The 11524-nt window shown below is 41.4% G+C and overlaps 1 protein-coding gene across 4 annotated transcripts in view; it reads right to left on the bottom strand.

Moving 5' to 3' along the window:
* The window catches only part of VPS13B (vacuolar protein sorting 13 homolog B), a 1046600-nt gene that overhangs the window by 127122 nt on the left and 907954 nt on the right, over window positions 1-11524 (bottom strand). For all 4 annotated transcript variants that reach the window (XM_019527996.1, XM_019527995.1, XM_019527993.1 and 1 more), the window contains 2 exons: window positions 9409-9616; window positions 8910-9094 (listed from right to left, as the gene is read on the bottom strand). In XM_019527996.1, the coding sequence (XP_019383541.1) occupies window positions 8910-9094; window positions 9409-9616 (393 nt within the window). The remainder of the gene's footprint in view (window positions 1-8909; window positions 9095-9408; window positions 9617-11524) is intronic.

Genomic DNA, 11524 nt, shown 5'->3' with positions numbered 1-11524 from the left:
GGGGTGGTATGGGAAGGAAGCAAGATGAGGAGGGGGAGGGAGGGCAGGGGTCCCAAGGCTGCTAGGCAGCTGAGGGAGTGGGGGGCTGGAGGCTGCACGACAGAGCTGAGGTGGCAAGGATCGACCCCACCCCTCACCTGCTCTATACTTTCCCCCACTGCCTGACCCCCCCATTCCCAACCATGACCTACCCCTCACCGCCTGTCCCCTTACTCCCTCCCCTCCTCCCACTGCTTTCCCCGCTGCAGCAGTTGGTGGGGATGAATTAAAGACAAGCCTCCAATAATTAGATTCTATACATGTAAAATTATCACAAATTTATAAATTTCCATATACAGACCTAATTACTTGGCGGTGGCTATAAATTACATGTTGTCTTGGATTCAGATGAATATATTAGAAAATTGCTTTCAACAGTCTCTCTCTAAGGTACTGAATCAAGGTGAGAGTTGGTTCATGTGCTTCCTCCAGACCTTGGTAAAATTTCCCTTGAGGAGACAGGTACTGGAACAGACACGTCTAAATGCTATGCCTAAACACCACTTGGAATCACTGACAGTTTTGTGCGTGTGCACACCCACGCATGCATGCTCACATAGATGTGTCTGTATATTTTCAGAGAAATCAGAGCAGTTCTATTGCTTCTATTTTTGTTTTCAAAATGCATTTGCTCCAAATGCAGTAACACGCATTTGTAGGTTATGCTGGATTGCAAGTTTGCTGGCTGATCACCATCAGTGTAACTAATTTTGGGCAGTGGTGCTCAATCTAAATCCTGCAAGCTGGATCTGGACCTTGAAGTGATCTGGCCCAGTGCATGGAGCATCAGTGGCAAGGAGCCTGGCCTGGATGAGCCATTCCCTGCCCTGATCGATGCTACTGATAATACCCCCCCACCCCCTCCCACAGCCCTCCCTGTTCTCTCTGTCTCTGCCTTTCCCCTCCCATTCCCCAAGCAGGTAGACACTTCTTACCCTTACACTGACTTCCCCCCCACCCCCATGGAGGCATGGTTTACTGGAGGTAAGCTCTCTTCCCCTGTCCCCCAACTGGAAGGGAGTGGCGGCCTCTGGTGCAGCTGAGGTCTCAAGCACCCAGTCCACAGCTCTAAAAGGTTGAGTTCTACAGATTTACAGTGATGAAAACAGCTGTGCCTATGGGAAGAAAAACATCTTCAGAGGTCCTTGTGATTTTGCACATGCACACAGCTTCGATGATTAAGAGTTAATAGCTAAACAACTAAGAACACTTAAGTTCTGTCCTCACTTCAAGAAGGAGAGGAGGAGGAGGAAAGGATAAGATAGAATATGCCATAACTTACTATCATCACCATCATACCATCAAAAAAATAAAAGAGCTTTAGCACTCCAAAGTAATTACTTTATAGTTGTTCATTGTGTAGGAGTAACAGGAAACACTTCCAGAACAAAATAAAAAGGGCATGTAGAGGAAAAAAGAAAAACTAATAAATATCTGCCAGCAAATAAAAGTGATGGTTTACCATCGTTGTCAATGCTTTTTCAATTGGCAACTGTTTTGATTTGTTAAATATTCATAGTTTTTATAAAAACTGATTTCCCTCACATTTGAAAGATATGTAATGTTGACATTTTAAATGATTTTCTGCCTTTTGATTCAACAGTCCCCATTTACTATCCAAGCTCTCAAAAGTCTAGACTGCAGTGTGTTTCTATCCAATAGCAACATGCAGCTAAAATATGATTATTAAGCATATCACTACTAAATTGTAACAGAGAGAAACAAGAATTTATGGGAAGATGTTGTGTTTTATGATGCAATGATAAGAATCTGAGTGGGCATGGGAAACAGACGGGGTGAGGCTACGAGGAGGAAGCACTTGCCAACCTCTCTTGCCTCCAGCATTCTGTGTGTGTTTCTGAAACACTCTACATGGCTCTTCTTGATTAAAAGACTCATCCTAATACACTACTGACTTTAAACTTATTTTGAAGTTAATGAGTGCTATGGGGCTAAGCACAAATAAAAATGCAAGCAGGATCAGGCCCTAAATTAATATATACGCAAGGGAATGTGTATTCAGAGAAGACCTTAGTGGTGATCCAGACTTACAGGTAGTCAATGGTAAGCAGAGGTAGCTGAATGGTGCAAAAAATTAAGTTTTTATCCTATAATTACTATTTCAGATGCCTGAACTACTTATGAAATATGAATTATATTTGAAATATATCAGTGAATAGTACTATAAACCAGACACAGTAAGATATATATCTATTTACTCAATTCCAAGATAAGCCCCCCCACCATTTAACAAAGGGGGGGAAGCCCCATGTCTTGGATTGAGTATGAGGTGGGGGGGAGGGACAGGCAGCTGCTGTGGCTCCGGCCATTTAAGTTTTGTCATATAACGTCTGGACAAGACTAATGTCCCCTAAAAATCATGTGCAATATCTTTTTTATGCTAATTCAGATACTAGAACTTTTCTTTACGAATGGCGACATATAAAGCATGTTTTCAGCAACAACAGTCTGCAAAATATTAAACATTAAAAATGTCATGGCTCCATGGGCTTAGCAATGCTTCTTTGACACAGACTAAATCTCAGACCTGAAACCAGGTTAATTTTCATCACACTGCTTTGAGGTCTAACTTGAAAAACAGGATATATCACATTTATGGGCGCTCTTATCATATGTAATATGCCTAGCGATCCACTAACAAAGAGCAAGAAAAATAATTTGGGGAGATCTGACTTATTAGAGAAGCATTATCTTGAAGAACCAGCTTATATACATACCTGCTCTTGCTCTTTGCCCCCTGACTTAACAGGGGCTGGGAGTGCCACAGAGATATTTGGCCTAGTACCTGGGCACAGGAAACACCTAATTTTTCACTGAACAGCAACTTGTCTAACAATTAAAAAGAGGTACTGGCAAACTCAAAAGGAATTTAATCAAATCCTAATAATCTGGAAAGATGATGAGGCAAGAGTGTATTTTTAGGAAGTAAAACATGGATAACAGGAGCTTCCTACAGCTGTAACTGGGATGGCGATGATTAATTGTGTTCTCTCTAACACAAACACCAAACTTTTTGTAAATCACAGAAGAAAACCCTTTCCCCCATAAATAAAGGAAGAAATGTAAGGGGTGGGATAAAGTAGTAACTTGACTATCAAAAATGTTTATAGTTATAATTACAAGGTTGTAAAAGTAATAGCACAGGCAAGTGGAACATTTCTGAACTTGTAACACACCATTATATGAGAGAAACACTATGTTTGAGATTAGTTCTTATTTATTGGAAACAATTAGATTATCCTAAGTTTACAGTGAAACTGCAACATCATGTACCACTGATATCTAACTATAACAGCAAAATTCTGTTTATATTGAAGGTTTCAGAAGTTCCAAGAATCTGAAGAACAGTTATAGAAACAAAGAAACTTCCAACATTTATTCATGATTAAAAAGATGTGCCAAAAATAGTTTTGTAAAGACAGAAAGCCAGATGAACTGTCACAATGATTTACTCACGAAAGAAAGACCATAAAACTGGCAAAGTTTTAAATATGTTAAACACAAGAGAAATTACACAAACTCACCTTGGACCAAATTTTTTGACATCAAACAAGTTGAACCTATTTGTAACCCACCTGGTTACAGTATGGGTTCCTCTAGCATTGATAGTTTGTGCCATGTTGAGGAAGTTGTTTAAATATGGTTTCCATGCAATTGAATATTATTATAGTTTTTATATTTATTTTGTCCCTTTTTAAAATGTGCTGATTGTCAGCATATTGTTCATAAACTTGCTGAAGTCTCTGGCTTACAGATAATTTATTTTAGAAGGGAACTTGAATAAAATTGTTCATTTCACTTTTTCCTTTGGAAAATCTCCTTTTATGAGCAACATTCTTATTTCTTTACTTAGTAAATATAGTAAATGAAAAACAAAGAAACATAAATGAAGAGGAGGAGGGGGACCTTTGTATACATTGTAGAAAGATTTTTTTTGGAAGATATCTAAAATAAAATTTTATCTACAAAGCAAGTCTCCTCCTCCACCTAATCCAATACATTTCAGATAAACTATGTTGAAATGAGTGATTTACACAACTTGAAAATAAACCATCTGCAAAGCAGTATTATTCTATTAAAAAAGTAAATACTCTCATATTTAAAATGGTTACTTACCTTTGAGAACCTGGCTCTCCAAGAGGTCATAGTCAGTGTGGCTCATATTGCAGGTGAGTATGTGCATCATGCACACAACACCTGAGTTTTTTTTGAACAGCAGTGCCAACTAGGGCCACCAGTGCATTCTTGTGCTCCCATATGAGAGCATAAGGGGTGAAATCACTTTAAATTCCCTCATGATTTAAAGGTCATGCTGCTGAGGACTCTTGAAAAGCAAAGATGGAGAGCAGGCCATGGGATCCAAAATGACTGAAATATCTTGAGGAACCACAATTACTCAGTTTTCTTTGGGTATGAATTACAGCATTACTGTGCTGTGGGCGACAGGCAAGCAAGTATCTCTCCTGGACAGTGAGAATGAAAAGCTGGATAAGGCTGAAAAGAACCAGGAAGACATCCTGAAAGACTTTCCTGTTAAAGTAATAAAACAAAGCTCTGGGCAAATGCAATGACTGCTCACCATGCTGATATTAGGGAACCTGCCCCTGGATTGTAAGGTGTTTTAAACCTCTTGAGTCTAAACAGATTCTAGGCACTGCTCCTCAGTTTTGGGGCTTCTAAGCTCAGTTTCAGGAGGCACATGCTCCTATCCACTTGGGATGTTTCTGAGAGCTGGAACTCACAGGTCCATTACCTTTCTTAAGGTCCAGTCCTGATTCTTTAGACTCCCAGTGTTGTGTAAACACACTCTATTCCAGAATCCCACCAATGGTGTGAGGCTTCTCATTTACAGTTTAATTCTTCAGAAAGCATGCAACAGATGTAACTAAACACATAACAATATGCAAAGGATTTGCAGTGTTTTGGATCATGCCATTTCTATACTTAAAGCATGAGAAGTTATAGTTCTTTAGAAAAACCACAAACCTACAAGGCCCAATGCTTCTTACTTACAGCATACCCCTTACTTACAATGCAGGTTACCCCTCCCTAGGAGTCTCTGTTGGTCCATCTATGTTGCAGGGGGCAGGCATTCTCCCTATCTCATTAGGCTCCTGGAGCAGGTAGCTCCACCTCTGCTACTGAACATGGCAGAAGAGAATGAATTGCTTGCCTTCTACTCCTTTGCAGCTTTTCACTCCCTCTATCAAGTGACTCCCTAATTACCTTCCAATCAGGTGGTCAGAACCTTGCCAGGTGACTTTGATGCCGAGGTAACATAGCCCAGCCCCCTGATCAACAAGTTCTCAGCAGGGCTAACTTATTGTTTAGAGCGATTAGACTTTAAAGGCACAGACTTTCACTCAGCAACGCTTAATCTATTTATGATAACAGGTCCCGTATGCTGGATTAGTCAAGAACAGATAGATGGAAACAGCTGGGCTAAGTACAGACATTCAAAAAGCCTGAGCCTGAATCAATTCAATTGTTACAGGTTAGTCTAACCTGAATAGATTAAACCGAGAAGCAAGTGAATAGACATTCATTTTTGATTCTGGAAATGCAACCACATACCTGCAGTGGCTCAGGCTAGAAGCTTGGGGGCGTTACAGCAAGCCCTCCTTTCCCTTTGGCAGTGGCCAGAAGGCTGGAAGGAATCTGAGCTTGTGGGGGGGGGGGGGGGTGAGGTGAGGGGGAGTGCAGCATGGATAGGCCCCAGCAGGTTGCTGAGAATGATTGGGGAGGGGTTTAAACCCCCACCCTGGCCTGCATGGTCCTCAGGCAGGGTATGCCTGGACAGGGAAGAGGGGAAGCAGCCCCTGCTAGGCATTCCCCCAGCCCCCACCCCTTGCTGCTTGAGTGGCAGGGAGTGTGGCCAGATGCTGGTTCTGGGCAGCAGCCTGAGGTAAAGAGGGTGAGGGAGGGGGTTTAACCCTTCTTCCCTCCCCTTCCCCACTGGGGTGGGAGGGAGGTTTAATTCCGCCTTCCTCCCCTTTCCAAATGGCATGGGACCTGTCAGCCAGACCCTGGCTGAGGTCCCATGCCAGTGGAAGAGGGGAGGGAGGAGGATTAAACCTCCCTCCCCTCACTTTGCCTCAGGCTGCTGCCAGGGCCAGCATCTGGCCATGGCTACTGCTGCTTGAGCAGCAAACAGAGGGAAATGTCTGACAGGACCAGCTGGGGTCCCATGCAAGTGGGAAAGGGGAGGGAGAGGGGATTAAACCCCCTATCTGCCTCACTCTGCCAGCCCTGGCTGGGGTGTGGCCATGCCCCTTGCTCACGGCCTAAGCAGGGAGTGTGTAGTGGGGGGGACGGGATGCAAAAGCTTGGGAGGGACTGCCCCCTCCCCGGGCAAACCTTGGCTGGGGTCCAGAGCTGGGGGAGGAGGGGTTAAGTCCCCCCCCTTCCATGACTCAGCCTGCCTGCTCAGGCCAGCGTGTGGCCATACCCCGTGCTCTTTGCTCTGGGGGGAGGGATGGGGGGAGAGAAAGAGAGAAGTCTGTGGCAGGTGCTACCCTCTCCCCTGCTCAAGTGGGGAGTGGGGTGAAGAGTGGGCAGAAGTGTGGCAGTTTCCTACCACGCAGACCCAGCTTGGGGTCCCATGGGCCATGCAGGGGGTTTAAACCCTCCTCCCTCCTCTTTGCCTGAGCTAGGGGGAAGGCTCAGGGGGGAGCCTCCACTCCACCAAGTGAAAAGTCTGGCAGGGGCTGCTCTGCCCCCACCAGGCAAGCCGGGCTGTGTCCCCAGTTGGGTTTTCCACCCCTGTCCCCATCAGCCAGCCCTCACTGCTCCGGCTAGAGAGCAGAGGGGCTGGGCCAAACCTGTTCTCCTGGAGCAGAGAGCCCAGCCCAGCCCAGGGCTGCGAAGCATCCTGGGATGCTGGAGGACTGTGATTTAACATGAACGAGGGAGGGGTCTGGGACAGAATTTCCATAAACTGGTTTGATCTAAACAAGTTAAGTGTGATACTAAACTCAACCAAATTTATCTTAAACCAGTTTCAGCCATTTTGAAACTGGTTTATGTGCAGAGAACTTCTATTCTGTTACAGGTTTAAACCAGTTTCTGATTACAAACTGGTTTATGTATAACTTTTGTCCCCAGCCCTGATGTTGTCCAATACAGAAGATCAGAAGTAGTTTTGAAGAACTTCTTGAAGCCTAGTAGAAGTTTAGCTGCAGTTAAGAACTAATGGGGTGGGCACCTGCTAGATTCAATTTTGTTGCAATGAATAGAGTTACAGGAAACACAAGGTGTAAGATTCTTGTTGTTTAAAAAACCCCTCCACTCCTGCATACATGAAGTTGAGATCTACAGTGGGATCCACAATGATGTACCCTGAAACAAGAATCTATGTAATTACACAGTGATACATTATTAAAGAGTGTAAGTTTAATTCTGTCCAGAAAGCCCATTAAATATAATGGGAGTGTAATATAATTTACAAAGAATTTTTTTGTTGAACTTTGTTTTGAAAATGTAGTCTTTAAAGTCTGTGAATTGTTAGTTTTCATCTAAACCTAACAGAGTCATCAGAAACGAGCATCGTAACACTAACAACTCTTTCAAATTGGACCTCAGGCTAAGATTAATTGATTTATTTAATTTTTCACTACTGTACAAGTGATTTGAGTTGGAATTTGCCTCTCTAGAGTGCAAAACGAATTGGCACGGCACCTCAATGATTTCAATAACATTATATCCATAATAGAATGTCATTACACTGAATATGTGAAGGATTACCTTACTGATCCATAACTTGATGCATACTGATTCTCAATTAAATTCTTAAAACCCAAATACATTTATAATAGTTATAACAATATGAATTAAAATTCAATCCTTCTGACTGGGTAGAGAGTTTAATTAATGTAAATTTGCAACACGCTTCTATATCAGAATAATACACCAATCTGAATTAAAAAGATAAACTCAGCTTTCATTAAAAGAGAATAAAAATAAGAATAAAAATAATAATGAACTTATTAAAGTAACTAAAAAACAATATAGAAATGTAGGGAATAAGGGAAACAATAAAGATGAATTATACTAGATTACAGAGAGTATAAAATACCAGGATTTATATTTTGGGGAGCAACAATGATGCTCATAAATAATGAAAGACCAGTGTAGTTGGCAGAAGTAAGACCACTACTGGGGCATGCAGACACACTCCAGCTGAACAGTGGGTAGCAGACAACACTTCCATGTAAGGGAGTTATAGGGACTGGTCAGTATGATTGACCTTACGATTTCTCCCCAAAGCAAGATGATGGAAAGAAAGCTGATATTCTTTCCTAAAAACCTCAGAAAAGAGGGACAGCCATCTGCCAAGAAAGACAGTGAAGGTGCTGGCAGGAGGGGGATTCCAGGTCCCCAACTCCCTAGCAAATAGAAAAGACAAAAAGAAACCAGCTGGTAAGAAGAGGTCCCAGCTTATGGTTTCAGACAGAAAGTATATAACAGTCAGCAGCTTTGTGGCTTCCATGTGAAACCATGAAGAACCTGATATTTTTGGCTAAATTTCCCTCGATATTTTTAAGGTTCATTTAAATCAAGTGCTCAAAGCAAAGCTCAGAGCTCAAAAGACATGTGAACCGAAATAAAAAATTTCACACACATACAGTTGATATACACTGTGGAAAAACCTCCACAGATAAACCACTGCTTGAGCCACTTTCAGTTAGAGATGTGTTCAAGTAGCAAAATTCACCTCCTGTGGATTTTACTGGGCTCCTGGTGTTTAGTTTGTGCACAGTCTTACTAATGGCAATTTCTAAAATACTGATCAAAATTATAACAACAGCATTCTCTTCTAATAACGAAAGTAAAAATTCCCCATTACCAACCTGAAGAACATCTCCAAGGTCTGCTGTGCTAATATCTGGGTCTTCAGTGGTATTAAAAGGAACAGGATTTATTCTTACAAGGGTGAGTACTCTGGGTTCTGGATATCTCCATAACATCATTCCTGGACTATCCTCAGTTTCATTGTAAAACACAACTTCATAGGCACCAGGCAGTTTCTGTGCTTCTGTCAAAAGAAAGACAGCTATAATCTGTTATGTAATTTCTAAAAGAGAACATGCTGGGTTATAAAATGAAAGTCATTAAAAACAAACCTCTTAGGATCAAAAGGAGAGAAAATAAAACAGCAGTTTCCCTGACTTTTAAGAGATTACAGCTTAATGGAATGAAATCAAAAGGTATTTTCCTTTATAGCAGATGTTTTCTCAATTGCTTTAAGAACAAAATCAAAAACTTAATTGCAATGGGTAGGTTATCTTCAATATTTTACTACTGTATTTATTTGTAATTAAAACCCCCCAGTAATAATCCTTTTCCTACCTTCATCTTGTATGTACTGGAACAGGCCAGTTCTCAGATCATCAGAGGTATGCTCAGTTTTTGAGACCTGATTTCTCTCTGCAGGAGAGTAAGTCTGGTATGTTTGACATGAAGTCAATGTCTCCATTCTGCCCTCTTTAGTCAGGTATCCTTGCAGAAGTTCATGGAGAAGAACTAAACAATTCAAATGTTCTTGACCCCAGAAAACCTAATTAAAAAAAAGATGACAAAAAGTAACCTATTAATCACTCAAGATGAATGAACAACAAAACAGCAACAGCTCCAAAATCCCACATTCTTTTTTAAGTGCTTTGTTTTCATACCCCATAACTATTTGCAAACTTGCTGTATGTCAAAAGATTTTGGTATGCCACTAGGCAAATTTGTTTATTTCTCCACTTTCAAGTAAGAAACTCATTTTTAGCACCGTAGCAATGTGACAAGTGCACAGACACTGCCCAGATGAGTTTAGAATTGACATACTTTGGGAGGCAGGGTGGGAAAGGCGCTTTAATTAGCTCATCTCCGAGAACCATGCTAATTAAAAGCTCCCAGAGCATCACATATATCAGCGTCCACACACTGAAAAATGGTTGCAGGGCACTTTGAACTAAAGCTCATCGAATGAGATGAAGAACCCTGCTGTCATTTTTCAGTGTGGGGATACTGATACATGTGACATTGGAATTTGCTGGTTTACTATGCTACAGCAGACTTGATTGAGTCTGCTCTGACGCGCTGTAATTATAGTGCATCGGAGCAGCCTCCCTGCATGGGTATAGGAACCCAAAGGCTTGATCAGCAAACACTTCTTGTTATATCCTGTTTGTAGTGCTAATCACACTGAAGCTGGGTTTGACAACAATCTGGAAGAACTTGAATATACGAAGTGTCAACTCTTCAGGGTATTTGAGAAGGTCAATGTTCTGAGAATATCAGGTCTAGGTCCCTGAAACTGTCGTCTAGTAATATATACTCATCAATTAATTGCCAAATGGGATCTTTAGGTTAAAAAGCTTTTATTGATTTGTCTTAATTTTTTGACAGCCTCTATAATTTTTCATTGCTCTTGGCAGAAACAGAAATTGGAAGAAACTGTTAGATATAATATATCTCCTTAAAGAGATGCAAGTGAACAAATAAACCATCACTCCTAAAGACTACCTTATAATTATCTATTACAACTGATGCTTCTTTGCAGCAACACCTTGGTAACAGCAGCACTGCTTATCAAGCAACATTTCTCCAGAGAGCATGTTCTCTACCTTATATTTGGAACAACATAGCACCTATGGCTGTTATATTTATTCTCACTGGGAGCATCTACCTCAAGTGCCTTACTGTGCAGCAGACGAATTTGTCACCGTCTACATGTGCACAGCAATTAGGATACAGTAGACGAATTTACTGTGCTGCCAGATAAATCAGTGGTGTCTGGCAGCACAGTAAATTACTGAGCTTAAATGCATGTGTAGACAATGACATCAGGATTAGTTTACTTTGGCTCAAATTGACCCAGTATATATTCAGTCGCATTAATTGCATGTGTAGATGCGCCCACTTACTATTTAAATTTATGCATTTAGATGCATGCAAATATACAAAAGTTGCCTTTCCATATGCTCCAGCTATCCTTGACATATCTTTTAAAAGGCGAATGTGTGCCCAAGTCACCAAAATTAACTCTGAATTTGGTGCTCTCAGATTTCAGGGAGTTGCACATCTAATGGCCTCAGATCAGTCCATTTTCAACTGAAACACAAATGTATTTAGGAAAAAAAATCTGTGGAAAAAAAACTTTAAAAATCCTGAAGATACACAAAACCTTTATAACTGAAGTGAAAAAAAGGGCAGGAGGGGCAGAATGAAATCAATGGATAAGGTTTTAAAAATATGTTTGAAAGATTTCTATAATGTTTATTACATGTTCATAGTTCATAGGGTCGGAAGGGACCTGAGCAGATCATTGAGTCTGACCCCCTGCCATGGCAGGAAAGAGTACTGGGGTCAAACGACCCCAGCAAGGTGTACATCTAGCCTCCTCTTAAAGACCCCCAGGGTAGGAGCCAGCACCACTTCTCTTGGAAGTTGGTTCCAGATCCTAGCCGCCCTGACA

The sequence above is a fragment of the Gavialis gangeticus genome, unplaced genomic scaffold (genome assembly GCF_001723915.1).
Source record: "Gavialis gangeticus isolate Ggan-Ray unplaced genomic scaffold, GavGan_comp1, whole genome shotgun sequence".
Classification (NCBI taxonomy): domain Eukaryota; kingdom Metazoa; phylum Chordata; order Crocodylia; family Gavialidae; genus Gavialis; species Gavialis gangeticus.
Note: the sequence above shows the minus strand (reverse complement) of the source record. Positions and strands in the feature narration are given on the sequence as shown.